This window comes from Pangasianodon hypophthalmus, chromosome 11 (genome assembly GCF_027358585.1).
Source record: "Pangasianodon hypophthalmus isolate fPanHyp1 chromosome 11, fPanHyp1.pri, whole genome shotgun sequence".
In the NCBI taxonomy this organism is placed as follows: domain Eukaryota; kingdom Metazoa; phylum Chordata; class Actinopteri; order Siluriformes; family Pangasiidae; genus Pangasianodon; species Pangasianodon hypophthalmus.
This window is the reverse complement of record NC_069720.1, coordinates 20,783,079-20,802,086: the sequence shown is the minus strand read 5'-3', so window position 1 is coordinate 20,802,086 and position 19,008 is coordinate 20,783,079. Positions and strand designations below refer to the sequence as shown.

The window sequence follows — 19,008 nt, the reverse complement described above, 5'->3', positions numbered from 1 at the left end:
AATTACAGTCCACTACCTTATTTCATTCGGCCTGTGTGAACTTACAAAAAAATAATACTGAAACACCTTGTAGTAGGAATGAAATATTACCTTTAAACTGCTTTTTACCATCTGCCTGCATTTCCTTACCATCTGAAAGTAAGGCAGAAGGGTAGAAGGGGCTCTTAGTGGGGCAGCAGAAAATTATTTGATCTATTGTCGGTAGATTGCAAGTTCAAATCTCGATGATGCCATAGCCATGCGTGGCCGCGAGTCTAGAGAGCAAAATTGGTCGTGCTCTCTGGGTGGGTGGGATGATGTGCTCTCTCTCTCCACTGTCAATCAGAGTGAGACTAGGCAATCGTGGGCATCTGTGAGCTCTTATATGAGGAAGAGGATAGATAGCACTTTCCTCTGAATGTGTTATACAGCACTGTTCAAAAAGAATTCAAAAAGATGTGATTGGCTGGCTTCACGTGTCTCGGAGGAAGCATGTGTTAGACCGCACCCTACCCAGTTGGTGGTAGTTGTATGATAGGGGAGAGTTGGCTGGTGGGTGGGAATTGACAGATGACCAAATTGGCGAGAAAATGGGGGGAAAACCACTCGCATACTGAAGAAGACATGTAAATTAGTGACGTATCACTGTGTCACTATCATAGGTCACTGTTTCGCTGCAGGTTGGAGGATTCTTGTCAAATGTCTTGAAAATCCCAAGGCATTAATCATAAGGAGAATGGCTAACAAAAAAAAGAAAGAAGAAAACAAAATGTAGTAAGGTTACACAGATCTTGGTTCATTTGGAATTAGGAGACTGGTGAAGGTTTTTTTTTTGTGTGTGTCTATAATGCAGGTTCGATTGCCACCTAAAATTTTGTTGACTTCCATTCAAAAGGATGAATTTTTACCTCACTGAGATCTACAGTTCTAAGGAGAATCTCAGGCTATTTATATATTTCAGGAACCTGAAGTCAGAAGAGATGTTTTGGTTGTCTGGGGAAACCATTAATAATTAAACCTCCAACAACAAACTGCACGTCTGTGCTTATCGGACAGGTTATATTCACCTCTTGGTGGACGCTCTGTAAGGTAAAAATATTTCAGTGTATCTCAGTATGTAATGTAAATATAGAAGTGTGCTAAAACGTACTGGACTTTAATTGGGTATGTTTTAATGACTTTGTTGTTTGTTTTGAGGTGTCACCTTTATTTGGTGAAGTAATAATTAGATTTAAGTTAGGCATTCGAAGTTAGTGTGGTGTTCTGCTCTGCAGTGTAAATAACAGATATAATAGAGGGACAATAATAGATGGGACAATATTTTCTTGACCAATACATTCAATCATTTTATATATGCCTTAATCAAAAGTATTATCAGAGGCAGGTTGGGTGAATTCTGGTGTTTCTGGGATTTCTGATGTCTTTTCTTGCAAAAAAACAACAGAACGTTCTTACCTGGTATTACCTTGGTTTCAAAAATCCTTCACATTTTCCATCTCAAGTTCCATCTCATTTCTGCACACCTCCAGGTCAGACATTATTTTATAGCAAGGATCCTCACCAATAAGTAGATGTTGCGATCAACAAAACTGGCCAGAGTGACCTAAAGGCTTTTAAATGGCTCTCACTGTAAATGTGGGCGCGTCATTGCCTCATCCTTCTTTTGGAGAGAATCTCTCCAGGTTATCAAACATCCCATTTTGGGGTGGATATCAGACAGATGAGAAGCCTTATGAGACGACTTTCCGACAAGATTTCAAATCATTTGCCTCCTTAATAAAAAGAGCCGCTATTCATCACCCCTCTCTGGCGAAAGTAGAACACAAGGATCTTCAGCACATCAGGGAGTACGAGACAGAAGTTGCCAGCTCCTTCACGCCTCATCGTCTTTCACCTCTCAGCCGGATCCCAGCATGGACCAAACTTACCACCAACCTGAAAATGCATTCAGACCAGAGATACAAAGAGTTCCACACCACACAGGCTGAGAGTTTCCAGCATCTTCCCATGCTGTCAGCTGTGCCCAGGCCTGTTCATTTATTCTTGGCTGCCAGTATGAAGCAGGGAGATGACAAACTTCCTGAAACCACTCAGAGAGCGTCGTATGTCTCGCACAAGGTCTCGCCGGTTGTTAGAGCAGATAGAAAGCACCAAGGTCAGTGAGGTCTATTCATGTCCTGATTAGCATCATCTCTTCATACTTCGCCTTGACAGATATTTATTTTCAGTGTTCATATTACTATTTGTGGGTTAGATGCAGCACCAGGAATCACAGGAGACAGAAAACGCTCATTCTTCAGCTCCTCTTATAATGATGCCTTCCAGTATAGATGGTCCACTCCTCCACCAACCACTGAGACGGTAGAATTCAGTTCAATTGAATTCGGTAGAATTCAAAGTCAGTTTTCAACTTTTTGTCATTTGGTTGCTCAATACAAGTTCTTGATTCATGATTCTGTAACCATATCTGTGACGTGACAGTGACAGTGACAATGTCCCAAATGTATTCCAAATGTCTTGCAGCAATTCCACTCTTCCTTGGTAATGGGAGACAAGGACAAAATATCAGAAAGTGAAACAACTCATTCAGCCTCATTCCATTATACAGGTGCCCAGAGGTATGTTTCCTCATGTATTACATATTTTTGAAATTGGTGGTGTTTTATGTATATGGTGGTGTGTATGGAGTTTGGGTGTTTCAATCCATTTAGACAATTTTATTTTTTAAGGAATACGATCCAGTTAATGATCAGAGCACCATGCACACACACACACATTCACACAAAAACATTTTCAAGAAAATGAAAGCAAAAGTCTGCAGAAGTATAAAACTGCATAACTGTGCTCTTTTAGAGAATGAATGCAGTTTTATAGGCAAAGGGTGGTCACACCCAACAGTCATGTTTTTTACTGTTACTGCTCTTTACAGTAATTTTTTATTTAGAATCTTTTGTTTCTTTACTTCTGAAAATATCTTAAAATTTCAAACTTTTCTTTACATGTGCCTAAGACTTCTGCATATTGCTGTTAGTCAGAAAATAATATTTGTATAAAATTGGAAATGCCTATGGCCTTTCTCATTACTACAGCCCTGTATTGCTAAAGAAGCGTCTGCATGTCAATCTTGGAGATCTTCGAGATCACGAATGGACCACAACTACATCTGAAGCTTTTAATGCAATCAAGCCTGGTATGTCTAAAGAAATGCACTCTCTGAATTCTGTCTGAATAATGTTTATTTACTGTACTGTAGAACTGCAAAGTCTCAGATACACAAACAGTCTCACAATTTTAAACAGCTTCAATTTAAGGCAAGACACTACAGGCAGAAATGACTTTGTTCACATCAATTTTTCAGATAGCATGTCATCTAGAGCATGTCGTCTAGAGCATGTCATCTCTTAAACTGTAATAATAAAAATATCAAAACTTACAAAATCATGTCATGTGTCCCTGAAAAGCTTGTTTCCTGGTACAGAATGTATGTCAACTTTATAGACATTATAAACCATACTTACCTGAGTGGAAACCAATTAAACCACATGATACCATTTTTCTCAACATCATTTTTTTCCTACATTCAGAACCAGATATTTCTGTTTCTAGATGCTGTTCATTCCAGTCCCTAATTACAAGAATATTGCAGAGGAATTTCCTAAAATGTTGGTTATTGTTGGATTTACCATAGATTTTATACTTAAAAATGACCTGTAATATTATTGTATACCAGTGCATGGTATTTTCTTGAGTAAACAATAAATAAATGACATTCCAAAAAAAAGTCTTTCTCCTGAGAAATCTCAATTGAGTGAAGCCAAAAAGCTCATAAAGATTATATTGGGTTTATCACAGACTTATGGACAAATAAAACTCAGTACAAAAAAAAAGAAAAATCAGATGCAATAGAGAGCCTACACCAGCTGTACATTTGAGACACTTATTTGTAATGGGAAACAGTTTTAATCCTGCAAAGTTAAATATGCACTCATTTAAGAAGTGACTTGTGGCCAAGTATGGTGACCCATACTCAGAATTTGTGCTCTGCATTTAACCCATTCAAGTGCGCACACACACACCATGAACACACACCCAGAGCAGTGGGCAGCCTTTTTTGCTGTGGCGCCCGGGGAGCAGTTGGGGGTTCGGTGCCTTGTCTCACCTCAGTCGTGGTATTGAGGGTGGGAGAGAGCGCTGGTCATTCACTCTCCCCCCACCTACAATCCCTGCCGGACCCGAGACTCGAACCCATGACCTTCAGGTTCACCTTCGGGCTGCAAGTCCGAGCCGCTATCCATTAGGCCATGAGGTTAAAGCCTAATATGTCCATGCTAATTACAGAGCAGTTTCTGAAAAGCACTGTAAAGTTAAGATAATCTTAACTGGAATAGAATCTGTTAAATGATGTAGTTTGTGCTGCAGTGGTTTTGGGATCAGGTTGTTTAGTTTGGACCAGCAGGTGGCGCCATTTCAGCTGTTGCTGACCCACAAGACAAGCTCTAAAACATTGTGGTTCAGTTTGTGAAAATTGACACACCACATTTGACCGGAAACCATATGTCTTGGACTTGTAGATATAACTTTGGTATGTATGCACACTCACTGGCCACTTCAATATGAACACATGTACACTGAAAATTGGGAAAAGATCAGGGGATGTTTATCCAGTTTGGGTGAGTCTGTGCCTAATCTAGCCTCAGATTCCTGTTCTGTTCCTGTTCTGACAGAAACAGAACTCAATTTGGGCTTCTCCTGTTGTAGCTCATCTGCCTTAAGGCATGTTATGCACTCTGAGATGATTTTCTGCTCACCACGGTTGTAAAGAGTGGTTATTTGAGTTAGCTCCTGTCAGCTCACACCAGTCTGTCTATTCTCCTCTGACCTCTGTCAAGAAGGCATTTTTAAAAACAATATTCTGTGTAAACACTAGACACTGTTGTTTGTGGAAAATACCAGGAGATTCTGAAATACTCAAACCTGCCTGTGTGGCACCAAAGTCACAGTCAAAGTCACTGAGATCACATTTTTCCCCATGTTGATGTTTGTGGACATTAATTGAAGCTCTTGACCTGCTTCTGCGTGTTTTTATATAAGAAAGCTACTGTCACATGATTGGATAACTGCATGAATGAGCAGGAGTGCAGGTGTTTTTTTTATTAAATCTCTCCTGTTTCAATCATTGTTTTCATTTTTCCACCAGAACAAGTTCATATACAATTAGGAAATGTGACTCTGAGCTCAATTCCTAGAGGAGACACGGACACAAAGCGCAACCAAGAGCGATCAACAACTACAACCAACCGAGTCTTCTTCTCAGAGGTGCAATTCAATTTAAGTTTCTTTAAGTCAGCACTTCTGACTAATCAAAGTTTCAGTCTTTCAGTGATAACACCGGTATGTTTGTTCCTCAGTGCCATTTCAACGTGTGCTAAACGTCTTTTGTGTTTACTCAGGAAAACCACAAACATTTCCCAGTTCGCATGGACAACCCTAGCCTAAGGACCAAGAGTAATGTTGAGTTTGGGAGGCTCAGTATGGCAGGAATGTTTTACAGCACCACAGCTCAGGAAAGCTATCCACATAAATATGCGATTCGAGTCAAGCCTCGGATTTATCCGTCTGGTCGAGTGCTGGCAGATCAAGGTGACACCAGATGAGATGAACTCAAGTAAAACAACACTTGTACAGTACTAGCATTGGAAATGCAGCCTGTGGAACATTCTGTCAGAAACTGAAATCGTTGACTCTTGATTCTGTCTATGAATAGTAAAGGGTTTCAGTTCAGAAATTAATTTGAATGAATAAGTGCATCACCATCATCCAACAACACACAGCTACCAAGGTAGCTGTAAAAGTTTATGTACAAACAGATCCAGCTAGCTAAAGATAGAAAAGATAGAAAAAAATCTAAGAAATCCTAACTACCATGTAGCATGTCTGATAAGACCTGGGAAATATGTATATTGTAATCTGTGTTTTGTCTTCTGTTTAATATCTGTAGAGCCTGGTCCAGCTGTTACTACTGTACAAAGTGACTATGTTCCACTAAACACTAGAAGACGTATTTTAAATCCTGAGCAGCTATATCAGGTAAAACATTTAGTGTGCAAATCATTGAGTTATGATTTTTTTTGTTTGTTTGTTTCTCACTTGCATGCAAAGATTCAGTAGGAACAGTCCATAAAGTTTTGCGTTATTTTTCTGCTACTAAAATTCCCTTGTCTTGTGTTTTATAGAAATGACCGTTGACTATTTGGAAACTAAGCCATAAGTGTAAAATGGTTTAGAGATTTAAGAACCTTAGTATGTTATCTCTTCTGCTATCTTTCTAGATTAAAGCCAGTCACATCAGGCCTCCTAACAGTGAATTTTACTTCACAACAACCCACAAAGAAGCTTTTTCACTTAAGCCTAAATCCAAGGTCTCTTTGGACAACCCACCAAGACAGCATTTCAGCCACATGCAATTTTGAAATAAATTATTAAATAAATAAATAAATAAATACCCCACACGCAATATATTATGGAGATATGTCCTCCCATGCTGTTATATTAGTTAAAATGCACTTCACAGTGCTGTTGAATCCTAGTTTCTGACTGTTAAGAAGGTGTTGATGTTAATATTCTATAACAGCAGCTCTGATAGTAGTTCTGGCTGCAAGGTTTATATTAATGCACTCATTCTGAAAGAACGAATTCTATGGCGGACGCTCCACATCTAAACAGATTTTTAATCATCGATATAATGAAGCTTTTTGTAAGGACACATTTATTTAGCATTTTTGGAAGGTGTCCCCAGCGTCAGCATAGAACCTTTTGGGCATACGTAAGTAAAAACATATATTTTTGGTGCAAATACAAGACCGCTTATCACCCAAAGAACACCATGACCACAGTGAAGCATGGTGGTGGCAGCATCATGCATTGTGGCTGCTTCTCTTCGGCTTGGCAAAAAAAAAACAAAAAAAAAACTGCAGGGCTCTGTTAGACAACTGAAGATGAAGAAAAATGTCACCTTCCAGGATGATAAAGACCCAAAGAACAAATCCAAGTCAATAAAGGAATGGCTTCAGAAGAAGAAGATCACCGTTTTGGAATGGCCCAATCAGAGGGTAGATCTAAATCCTATCAAAAACCTGTGAAGTGATTTGAAGAAAGCTATGCACAGGAGATGTCCTCACAATTGGGGCATTTTTGCAAGAAAAAGTGAGATAAAATTGCCAAATCAAGAGGTGCTAAGTTGGTAGACACTTACGTAAAAAGCTTGAGTGCTGTATTACAACTAAAATGTGCTTTAACAAAGTATTAGTTAAGGGTTGTCCACACTTACACAATCAGGTTACTGGAGGTATTTTTCCCAAAACATTTCAATTTTTTTTTTCACTTGAATCCTCCTGGTTGTTATATCACATTAAAGGTGGAAAAAAAAACAATCAATGGTTTCATTTTTTTACATCACAAAAACCTGCCATTTTAGCAGGGATGTAGACTTTTCATATCCACTGTACGTACATATAACTGGAAGCTGTTTTGAAACTTGCTGTGAAATCATTTATGTCAGAGATCAGAGCTTGTTGATAGCAGCAGATGGTTCAAGCAGAGACAGTAAACATTAACAGTATTGTAGTTTATATGAGTTTTGAACTAATATGCTGAATGAATCTTGTATACGCAGGTCGTGACATGCAGACATGGTATGTCAAAATTTAAACATGTAGCTTCATAATACAGACAGTTCTGTACACTGCTATGTGGAGACAAAATTATTTGCTGGGGCCCATCAACCCCCTGTTTCTACTGAACCGTTTGCCGCCCAGTCTCTTGGGACATTCCTGTTGATTTTCCTCTACACAAACAGTGAATCGTTTGCTCCTAGGACAGTCATATAACCTTGAACTTGGATAGATTTTGTTTTACAAACTATCATTGTTGACCAAAACTGTATCAGCTTTCTTTAGCCTGACATCACCTCTAAGGGCAAATAAGATTCATTTTCACTTTGTTTTGTGTTTAGTGATTACATTGCCTAATTAACATTATACCTTACCAAAACATGAAGAGCAAAAGTCTGTGAACTTTCAACAAATAACAAGCTTACCAACAACTACTCTATTAAGCAATAGTTCTAGAAGTAGACTATGTATTTGCAAATCTTTTCTTTAATCAGTGATAACATCAAGGCTATGAATATGTATGGAAATGTGGTCACGTGGTATAGAAGATCTGAATTGTCTCAAGAAAATCTGTGATGGTGATGATGTTGATGATGATGATTAAACATCCATCATCATCATCATCATCATTAAAGTGATGAAACGACTTCGTTTAATCAACGAAACACAGACAGTCTAGCCGATGATTTTGGAACCTGTATGGATTTCCAGGCATCCCAAGAAATCAAGGAGATATTTTTGAGTGAATTTGTGTAAATGCTAACTTGTGTAACAGTAAGAGAAGTGGAGCAGGGAAAGGTGCTCGCAGCAGCTGTGATGAAAAGCACACTGTACCTGATCCAGAGGAGGAGCAGAAACACTACAGTGGCACTTCTTCAGTAAGATGATACCCTTTATTAAGCTCATCTAGCTGCACTATTTGGTCAAAAGTATGTGGACACCTGACCATCACACCCACATGTGGTTCTTCCCCAAACCTGTTCCAGCATGACAATGCCCCTGTGTGCAGCTTCTAAACATCTGTCCTTTAGATAAAAGTGACTTTATCTTAATTTACATTAATCACACTTTTTTAAATCACCTGATAACATTAATTATGCCGTAAATAAGCATTTTTTTAATTTTAGCATTTATTTATTGATTATTAAAAAAAAAGCAACATATTTAAGCGCTTACCTCTTCCTGTTTTAAAATAATAAACTGGAAAAAACTGGAAAACAACAATAAAAAAGACTCGATTAGTGAATTCACCCATTTATTTCCTTGGAAATGATTTGGTTCGGGTGATTACAGCAGCGGAGAGGGGGCGTGGTCTAGGTGGTGGACGGCACGACAGGGGGCGTGGTCTTGTTGGTGGATGACGCGGAGAGGGGCGTGGTCTTATTGGTGGACTGCGCAGAGAGGGGGGCGTGGTCATATTGGTTTACTGCGCGGAGGGGGCGTGGTCTTGTTGGTGGATGACGCGGAGAGGGGCGTGGTCTTATTGGTGGACTGCGCAGAGAGGGGGCGTGGTCATATTGGTTTACTGCGCGGAGGGGGCGTGGTCTTGTGGGTGGACGGCGCGGAGGGGGCGTGGTCTTATTTGGTGGAGGGCGTGGTGAGACAAACAGTTGGCGCGGATATATTTCACTGGCCCTGAGTGTGAGAACTGAGCAAGTCGCTCGTCCAGGGCAGGGTGTGATCGACTGCAGGTAGGTTACTTTCCTAACTGTCGGCTTTCCGGTACTTGTTTATGAAACTATGTTTCAGTGATGAGAATTAGGTTAGATGTTAGCTGCTGGTTATGGCGACAGTGTGTAGATAGTAGGCAGGTTACTGTAACTAAGAGAAGAGGCTTCATGTCTGTTTTCATTTCCTCTTGTAAAATCCAGCAGCGATGGATGTTAGAAGTATCCGGCGCTTTGCTGTGGAGCTGGACCGGCCCGGGGGCGAGGCGGTGTACAGCAGCGGGGAGACAGTGAGCGGCAGGGTGCTGCTGGACCTGCACAGGCACATGGACATTAGAGCTCTGAAGGTGCAGGGCACAGGAGTCGCTTCTGCACACTGGCTGGAGCACAGGGGTGTCGGTGTCAACACCGTCTACAACGACTACACGTCCAAGATCACATACTTCAGGAAGAGACAACATCTGATCCCAGGTGTGTAAATGTTCCTGACTGCTAGGCTTCGTTTTCGGGAGTGCATCTAGTCGGTTTGTGCGTGAATTTGGTGATCTGTCGCTCAGTATGTTTCCACTTTGGGAACTCATGGTAGAGAAGTAGAGCACCAGTAGGGGGCGCCTTTATCTGCCCTGCAAGTTTAACGTCAGCTCCAGATGCTGACAAAACACCACGTCCTCCATCGAGCTGCCTGGAAAGTTGCATGGTGGAGAACACTTCTCATTTCTGCAGCCAGGAAGCCCTTATTATTATTATTACTATTATTATTACTATTATTATTATTATTAAGTCACTGACCACCTTAATATCTCAGCATAGATTTATTTTATCAACATAATCCAAATAACATGCACATTAGGCAAATATGTACCCCCATCATATTAATTTATAAGGGTACTTATGGGTTATAAGGCTTGCTGGAGTGGTACCCTTATCTTTTCTCCCCCTTAATATGCATCTTTCAGCTGGACATGTAGATATAATGCACCTTTAAAAAGACTTAAAGTACATCATTGGACTGTAATTAACTGTAATGAACTTTTCTAGGTAAAAGATACACACTAAATGTACAAAAGGTACACGCTGAGGGTATTACAACAAAGAACGGTAAAGTGAAGAATGTTTTATTTCAAAACGTTCCACCCACAGAACCCAAAATTATCATCAGCAGCACTTTTCCTAGTTCAGATTAAACTAAAATTGCAGTAAGATTCAAGCAGACATTATTTATGCTTGTTTGAAGTTATTGGGCTATAGACTGAATCCATTCAATCTAGTCAATCTGTTGCATTATTAAGTATAATAACCAGATAATAACTAGAGATCACTATTAGTGAGCTCCACCACTATTATGTCATTAAAAAAACAACTCAAAATAACAGTGCGAACCCTCTGGTTATACATGACAGATCCCTGTTAGTTTGCACACTCCAGTAGTGTAGGACATTCAGATGTTTATAGCAGTAATTCTGTAATAGTGATTTGTAATAGTGCTTGTAATCAAGGTGGTTGTAACACTTCTATCTGATAAAGAAACACACTTTAACCTTGAGTCTGGCATGTAACGTAAGTGGAAAATAGATGACATTGAGGCTATAATCATGTGTATGATAACATTTTTTCCACTTATAATATGACATTATAAAACTCAGAGCAAGACGAATAGAGATGAATAGAGAGGAAATACCTGCTGAAGCAGCACATGGTGTTTATTGCTAATGTTTATTACCAGATCTCTCAGGCAAAAGGGATTTTAACCTTCACGGACCGGCTGGGCTAAATAAAGCTCAATCAATAAAGAAAAGCAAACTGAAGAGATTTTCTGGGCTAAATAAACATTAAATAAGTAAAAATGTTCCAACTATTTGAAGTTAATTATTTACATCCCAACAACAGACTAACCTTTAAAAACAAGATTTTTTTTTTTTTTTGTATTTAATCTTCCACTAAAGTGCAGTAAGGGACTACAAGTACAGTAAGCATCCCTGCATTAATGCTCGACAGCATACAGTTGTCACTTAGCCGTGTGCCTCTTATGTTCGATGGAGATCCTGCTCAAGCCATACGCAGACAGAGCTAGTCACATTGTGTCATTTCCTGTGGATGCAGATTAGTATTGAGTCTTTTGTAAAAGCTCTGATTAGAATTGAGGCATTTTGTTTACATTACATGGCAAAAGGAACATCATTGCTACAAAAAAGAAAAAAAAAAGTGAGTCAGCTCTCAATGTTCAGCTAAAGAGTTGAGTCACTCGTGAACGACACGTCACTTTGGTCTCAGAATTTGAGTCATTCTGTTTTTATTTATTCACTGTTTTCCCCTACCATAGCTATTACTAAAATGCTGAAGAAATATATCTAAGTGGTTGTTCTTTACAACAACAAAAAAAAAAGATACCAAATGGCAGCACCAGGTACCAGGCAGCAAGACAGACCATATTTTTATGTAAATTTGCGTGGCAGTTTGTTGAAGGAAATAAACGGTCCATATTGACATTCGCTCATTAGAATGATATCTCTAGTTTTAGGTTAAAAAAAAAGAATCTCTCTTGCTTAGTGATACTTTAAATCTGATCTGATTTTGAATGAAATACGATACATGGCCAAAAGTATGTGGACACCTGACCATCACAGCCATACAGTATGTTCGCCTTCCCCAAACCCCAAACCTTCCCCGAACTGTTGCCGCTAAGCTTGAAGCACACATAGCACGACAATACCCCTGTGTACAAAGCGAGCTCCATGAAGACATGCTTTGTCAAGGTTGGTGTAGAAGAACTCGAGTTGTCCTGCATGGAGCCCTGACCTCAACCCCACTGAACACCTCTGGGATGAACTGGAACACCGACTGAACCCCAGACCTCCTCGACATCCCAACATCAGTGCCTGATCTCACTAATGCTCTTGTAGCGGAATGAACACAAATCCCCACAGCCACGCTCCAAAATCTAGTGGAAAGCCTTCCCAGAAGAAGCAGCAAAGGGAGGACTAAATCGTATATTCACATACGAGCGTGCCGGTGAGGTGTTGACATACTTTTTGGCTGTATAGTGTTTGTCATGTTGTGGAAGAATAATGCGTTTCTTCAACAGATTGTTCTTGTGAAGAGATTATGTAGTAAACACAGGAAAAAGCTTGACTTTGATCACTTTTAACCAAAGAGAATTATTCTTTATTTGGGACTGGTAATGATGGTGACTTTTCTTTCTGCATTCTGGTTTGTAACCACCAGAGGGAGCCAGAGATACACGGGAAGCCCATAGCACAGGCGCAGAGGCAACGAGGAAGCCAGATTTACTTTACTTTTCTGTGCACAGAGAGTGGAGATGGCGATAAGAACTTTTTTTTTTAATAAACATCTCTGTCTTGTTCTTGCTTGTCGACTGGTACCTCTGTGTTTAAACACTAAATACTCATACTGAAACCCTTTCATCGACGACACGAGAATGCACATATTTGCCTCATTCATTTCAGGGTGTTGTGTTTTATATGAGTTTTATATGAGACATCATCAGAAAGTTTTATAGATGTACGTGTTACTAGTGCTCCAGTTTACCTCCAACTCTTAAGCAACATTTGACTTTATTTCGACGTCAGGTCTAATTTACATGAAACAGTTGTGTACACTGTGTCTCGGTGTGTTTTGTTTTGAATGGCTGCTTTCGGGCATGCTCAGTCAGCTTGTTTTTCACCAAGAACCTGCAAGCATCAATCATCGAGCAGCGTCTGCCCCCGCGCGCTCTCCACACCCAGTGATGTTTATTAGGCGCAGCCAATCATCACTCCGAACCGCGCATAATTATGACGATTTCCCCGCCCCCTTCCCTGCCTCCTAGTTAAAGGACCTATTGAGCTATGAAGCTTTTCAGTTTTGTTTTGAATCGAATGAGAAGCATCGCTACTAAGGCACTTTAACAACTTATCCCGGATAGAGTTTGGAGCCTTTTTTCTTTCCCCTGCATCACCCCTGAAGATGATTTTCGACAAGGTGAAAAAGTTTCAAGTCGTCTTCGACTCTCCTGATGTAGACTCTCCGCCTGTGTTCAGCAGTGGAGATGTGGTGTCTGGTCGAGTCGTGCTCGAGCTCTGTGCACAAACCCAAGTGCACTCGGTAAAGCTGCATGCTGAAGGTTATGCGAAAGTTCACTGGACTGAGTCTCGGAGTGCAGGATCCAGCACGGCTTACACGCAGAACTACAGCGACGAGGTGGAATATCTGAACCGCAGAGAAGTGCTGCTGCAGGCAGGTCTGTCCCATCAACATGCACAGGAAGCTGACATGGCTTTGTTTGTGTTGATCGCTTTAACTCACTGCTCTCTGCCACTTCAGAGTGCTGATGATAGCCTTGAGCCTCTAAAGAAACTACCTTTCACATCCTAAACCCTCAAACTGAAAGAGTAGCTCATTCAGGACATGACAGTATTGCTAGAATACCTACATGTTAATGGCTCTTGTTTATTGACTTGTTTTTTTGTGCTTTACTTTGAAATGTGTGACCCTCTGACCCTCTCTCTCTCTCTCTCTCTCTCTCACATACAACATTTTAGAAATCTCTAAGATATAATCTGAAGCATGATTGTCTTTTCACATCTTTAAGTCATGAGTTTTGAAGTTTCAAATAACAACATGCAAATCTTTTCCTCACAGATAATGGAGAGCTGACAACCCTTCCTGCTGGAAGACATGAATACCCCTTCAGCTTCCAGCTTCCCGAAGAGTGAGTTTGCTTCATTTTATATTTCTGCATCTTAAATAACATTTCAGATATCCTCAACCAGGTTAATTTGGATGTGAGGAATAACCTGATTGTCTGTTTTCTCTTCTCTTCCAGGACACTGGTGACTTCCTTTGAAGGCAAGCATGGCAGCATTCGCTACTGGGTCAAGGTGAAGTTGCACCGGCCGTGGGCCCTGGTGAAGAAGATCAAGAAAGAGTTTACAGTTATCGAGCCCATTGACATCAACACACCGTCCCTACTTGTAAGCTTGAAAACATTCTTGAGGACTTGAGGCGTAATTTGGAGTTTGTTATAGAAGAAACACATTCTGAGTATTGTATCTGATACAATTTGCAGGCACCTCAGGCTGGAACCAAAGAGAAGATGGCTCGTGTCTGGTACCACAACTTTGGACAAGTGTCTGTCACCGCAAAGATCGACCGCAAAGGCTACACACCAGGTGAGAGCAATAACCTTACGCACATTTGGAGAATTCTGAAACATGAAAAGTGAAGTGAGAAAGTCCACAAATGCTGACGCGTCGTTATCCTTCCACAGGTGAAGTGATTCCAGTCTTCGCTGAATTTGACAACGCCACTTCTCGATCTGTGGTGCCCAAGGCTTACATCACTCAGACTCAGACCTTCATTGCGAGGGGCACCATGAAGCAGAAGCAAGCCGTTGTGGCCACCCTGTGTGGAGATGCAGTAGGAGCACGGCGCAGAGAGACCTGGCACGGCCGCGCCATCAAGATCCCTCCAGTCGGTCCCTCCATCCTTCAGTGCCGCATCATCAAAGTGGAATACATGCTCAGGGTGAGTTTGAGGTTTCTGCATCTGCAATTCTCTCTAATTTAGATATAAAAGAGGCGTTCTTTATGTCTTGTAAGTTATTTATGACTTGCGTTGTTTAGCCTTAGCCAGATGCTTAATGATTCACCGCTATTCATTCATCAGGTGTGCGTGGACATTCCTGGCACCTCAAAGCTGTCTCTGGAGCTTCCACTGGTTATGGGGACCATCCCTCTCCATCCTTTTGGCAGCCGCACCTCCAGCGTCAGCAGCCAGTACAGTCTGAACCTGGACTGGCTCCGCATGGCCATCCCCGAGCAGCGTGAAGGTGAGCGCCTCCTCACGTCTTCCAAACCTACCTGAGCCCTTTCCCTGTATAAAATACATATTGCTCACATTGGATTTTCCTGCCTGTTTTTCCACAGCCCCTCCTGACTACAGCTCGGTCGTCACCGAAGAGGAGGCCGAGCAGAATTCTGCAGCTAGCCGTATTGAGGAGGATCTCAGCGCAGTGCTGGAGCGCCCCTTCATGGCATATGTGCAGGAATTCCGCTTTAGGCCACCTCCAGTGTATAGCGAGGTACGTAGCACGCAGGTATTTTTGAACAAGGAAAAGCATAATGAGGTCCGTATTAAAGACAATACGTCGTCCGTTCTGAATCTTATTTTTGTTTCCAGGTGGACCCGAATCCACAGCCTGTCAACATGAGACCACGCTGCATGACATGTTGAACATCACGCTGAGCATCACGCACTGATGTCATGACTGAAATGAAGCAGAGATTTGCTTTCTGCCAGAGGCTCTGGATGTCTGAGACTGGCACACGCTCTCGGGAGCTGCGTTCATCACCTTAGGATATGTGTGGTGACGCCAGTTAAGGATGAGAAGGAGGAACTGTCTGGACTGATGGTCAGATGGATTCTTGAGTCTTTGCAAGAGATAAAAAGTAGAAGAAGTGCAAGACGGATGCATTTTTCCGCTCACGTATCTGTCTTTAATCTATCTCTGAGTAGACTTTGGTCAGTGCCCGCTAATGACTAACAACCTCTGAAGCTTATTTTTGTATTATGGAGGCGGCTAGACTGAGAAAGGTTTGCTTGTGCAGGAGCCTTTTTAAAGTAATGCCTAACCATGTGGGCTAAATGTTTAGGTGACTTTTCTGTACTTAAAGTCAACATTGGTGCCACTCCATATCCTGTAATCACCATCTGCTAGGCTGGAGCAATAATGCTTTAAGTGACAAACCATTGTTGGTAGTCAAAGTGCTTCCGAATGCATTATTTCTCCTTTGTATATCTACCATCAAGAACATAATGTTAATCTAAGCTCTTTTTGGTGTTTGTTGTATGCGGGTAAAAAAAATAAGAGAGTTGTGCATGTTTAGACCTGCCTGAATATGCACGTGTAATACTGGGCAAAAGGAAGTTAAAGCTTTGAGTTGAGGAGTCTGATCCATCCTGGAGGCAGGATGTTTTCCTGAATAGAAAACTGCCCATGTGATAATGTTTGTTAAGAGGGAATTGTGCTGATGGCATGAACAAGAATATAAACATTTAAGGCTTTAACGTCACTCTAACAAGGTGCTTTTCTGTGTTTTTGCCAGCGGCCTTATATGACGATTACAATGCTGTAGCAGGCACAAACAGTCTTAAAGTCATTAGCTGGATAACAAGCCATGTTTGTTCAAGGTGCCTTTTTCTGTTGTTACAACAGCAGCGCGACTGGGTACAGGGATTATGCATGATGATGCATTAAGCTTTAAACTTGTTATACCACTCTGAAGTGTACTTAACATTCCAAAGATAGCTAATTAAATTCCAAATTGTGAAAAACAACATCAGGTAATAACACATTGAATGTACTGTTTATGGCACTCATGGAAAACGAATGTATTTTATAGTTTTTTTTTCATGTCAAAAATATATTTTCTTAATTGTTTTCTAATAAAAGTAAAACAAATCTGATTTTCTTTGGTGTGAGTGTTTTTACTAAATTGCTTGTGATTGTATGATCTCAGTTATACCACATGTCTAGTCCAAAGTAAGATATATTTGTCTCCTACTACATCACTTTGTCTTATCTTGGCAAAGTATAGATTATATTTTGAAATTCAGATGCTTCTCTTCTGTAGGTCCTAAGGCTTTGTCAAACTTGTAATAGTTCAGTGTTGCTTCTGTGTGATAAAGGCAATTTAATTTAATCAGCTGAATCAAGTAAGAAGCAGGGACACACACAATCTCGGATATTTCATAATGTTTTGTTTAACTGATGAACTGAAAAACGGATTTGGCCTGCAGCCAAGTACTCGGTGGAACCCAAACAGCGCAAGTCTGGTAGTTTTCACCGTTCATTTCCCATAAAACACAAACACCCCATGTGCTTTATGTGCTTTAAAGAGAACAGAAAGTAAATCAGATTAGGTTATCGTTAATCACGTTTATGCTTTCTTTCCTGCTTACCTCGGAGCACGTGACCTCAGTTGCTCAACTTTACTGAAAGAGGAACAACAACAAAAGGAAAACAGAAGTTTCTGTACTGAGTAAAGCATCGTTGAGTGGTGCTTGAATAGGGGTTTTGGTTGGAAAAGGCTATTACAAGACAGCTGCTCTAACTGCTGTTGTGATTTTCACTGACACACGCTATTATGGATTTCATGCACAGTTTCATACATGGCCATGTGATCATATGTGAGTATACAGTACATATGACCTGTGGGTATACGTATATACACTGTGTATCCAGTGATGCAATCCACAAGCATTTTTTTCTCCTTAAAGATACTCACTCATACTGACTCTGGTGCAGTAGGAACCACTACAGTATGGAGAACATATGGAGAATTTGAAAATTAATGTGCACACAGCACATTAGTGTGTGCACATAAATGTACAAGTAGTACAAGTGTGTGTACTCAATTTAATGAAGGATACATACATATATATATATATTAATGTTTCCAAATGGGAAAATGGGATACAAAAGGGTAAACAGTTCCTCTGTGGTAGACCGGCAACTTCCCAGCCATGCGATCATGACTTAATAACTAACTTTGCTGATTTTTTTATAATCTAACATAATGGCAAATGTATTTTAATACAAATATACTTACACTCAGCATTTTCTTTATTAGAAGCACCTGCACCTGCTCATTCTTGCAATTATCCATCAGCCAATCATGTGGCAGCAGTGCAATGCATAATATCATGCAGATACAGGTCAAGAGCTTCCGTTAATGTTCACATCAAACATCAGAATGGGAGAAAATGTGATCTCAGTGATTCTGACCGTGGCATGGTTGTTAGTAGTAAACTGTTGTTTAAAAATCCCTCTCCTGGGATTTTCAAGCACAACAGTCTCTAGAGTTTACATGGAATAAATGTAAAAAAACAAAAAACAAACAAACAAAAAAAAACAAATTACTAAAAAGTCTGTTCAGATGAAGCCGTCCACCAAATGTCAGTGACCAGTTAATGAGGGCATTATTCAGAGAAGCAACCAAGAGGCCAAGGGTAATGCTCAACATGATGCTACCACCATCATGCTTCCTGTAGGGATGGTGATGGTGATCTCAGGGTGATGAGCATTATTGGGTTTCCAGTAAACATAGCAAGGCCAACAATTTCATTTTTGGTCTCATCATACCAGAGAACCTTTTTCCACATTCTTGCTGAGTCTTCAACATGTATTTTGGCAAACTCCAAATAGGATTTCATAGTGTCTTGGCTATGGTTGTCCTGTGAACAGGACAACTCTTCTCCCATCTGAGTTGTGTATCTCTTCAGCGCCTTCAGCTTTTCCCTAGGCCTCTTGGTACTTTCTCTGACTAATGTCCTCCTTACATGGTCACTGACATTTGGTGGAGTTGCAGTTCTACCATATCCTTTCCAATATTTAAATAACAGTTTTAATGGTGGTTTGTGGATTTAAAAAAAAAAAAAAAACAACCCATGATTGATACTTTTTCAGAACTTTGTCTTGGACTTGTTTTGATATCTCCTTGGTCTTCATGATGCTCTTTGAGAGATGCTCTTCCAATAACAGGTGTATTTATCCTGAGATCATATTACATGTTAACTGCACTCAGGTGGACTCCATTTAACTAAGTATGTAAGTGGGTTCACACCAGTGGGGTAGATTCCCATCTCACCACTTTAATCTGGTCTTTGTATGGATTAATGACATATAATCCCAG

At 40.5% G+C, this 19,008-nt stretch overlaps 2 protein-coding genes across 5 annotated transcripts; both read left to right on the top strand.

The window, feature by feature from the left end:
- Positions 1-91: 91 nt before the first annotated feature.
- Positions 92-9,084, top strand: si:dkey-13m1.5 (uncharacterized). 2 transcript variants are annotated; one of them, XM_026947945.3, is made up of 9 exons: positions 92-1,068; positions 1,509-2,134; positions 2,234-2,340; positions 2,503-2,597; positions 3,069-3,169; positions 5,177-5,295; positions 5,430-5,619; positions 5,978-6,066; positions 6,309-9,084. In XM_026947945.3, the coding sequence occupies exons 2-9, from the start codon at positions 1,597-1,599 to the stop codon at positions 6,447-6,449; spliced, it is 1,380 nt and encodes a 459-aa protein (XP_026803746.2). In that variant the 5' UTR covers positions 92-1,068; positions 1,509-1,596; the 3' UTR covers positions 6,450-9,084. The 2 variants fall into 2 exon arrangements, with proteins under 2 accessions (XP_026803746.2, XP_053094050.1); XM_053238075.1 differs by having other exon boundaries at positions 92-2,134.
- A 142-nt stretch (positions 9,085-9,226) lies between these two features.
- Positions 9,227-16,780, top strand: arrdc2 (arrestin domain containing 2). Of its 3 annotated transcripts, none has more exons than XM_026919482.3 (9): positions 9,227-9,340; positions 9,521-9,787; positions 13,955-14,024; positions 14,139-14,286; positions 14,382-14,484; positions 14,583-14,839; positions 14,981-15,143; positions 15,241-15,395; positions 15,494-16,780. In XM_026919482.3, the coding sequence occupies exons 2-9, from the start codon at positions 9,526-9,528 to the stop codon at positions 15,545-15,547; spliced, it is 1,212 nt and encodes a 403-aa protein (XP_026775283.1). In that variant the 5' UTR covers positions 9,227-9,340; positions 9,521-9,525; the 3' UTR covers positions 15,548-16,780. The 3 variants fall into 3 exon arrangements, with proteins under 3 accessions (XP_026775283.1, XP_034164606.1, XP_026775275.1); XM_034308715.2 differs by having other exon boundaries at positions 9,253-9,340; positions 9,524-9,787; XM_026919474.3 differs by lacking the exons at positions 9,227-9,340; positions 9,521-9,787 and adding an exon at positions 9,823-13,553.
- The last annotated feature ends 2,228 nt before the right edge of the window (positions 16,781-19,008 follow it).

Bases quoted from the DNA above. Each gene is read 5' to 3' on its own strand.
- si:dkey-13m1.5 (XM_026947945.3), top strand. From the start codon at position 1,597: ATGGCTCTCACTGTAAATGTGGGCGCGTCATTGCCTCATCCTTCTTTT. The intron at 5,620-5,977 runs GTGACACCAGAT...TAATATCTGTAG, and splicing joins TCGAGTGCTGGCAGATCAAG to AGCCTGGTCCAGCTGTTACT. The intron at 6,067-6,308 runs GTAAAACATTTA...CTATCTTTCTAG, and splicing joins ATCCTGAGCAGCTATATCAG to ATTAAAGCCAGTCACATCAG.
- arrdc2 (XM_026919474.3), top strand. From the start codon at position 13,280: ATGATTTTCGACAAGGTGAAAAAGTTTCAAGTCGTCTTCGACTCTCCT. The intron at 13,554-13,954 runs GTCTGTCCCATC...TTTTCCTCACAG, and splicing joins AGAAGTGCTGCTGCAGGCAG to ATAATGGAGAGCTGACAACC. The intron at 15,396-15,493 runs GTACGTAGCACG...TTTTGTTTCCAG, and splicing joins CACCTCCAGTGTATAGCGAG to GTGGACCCGAATCCACAGCC.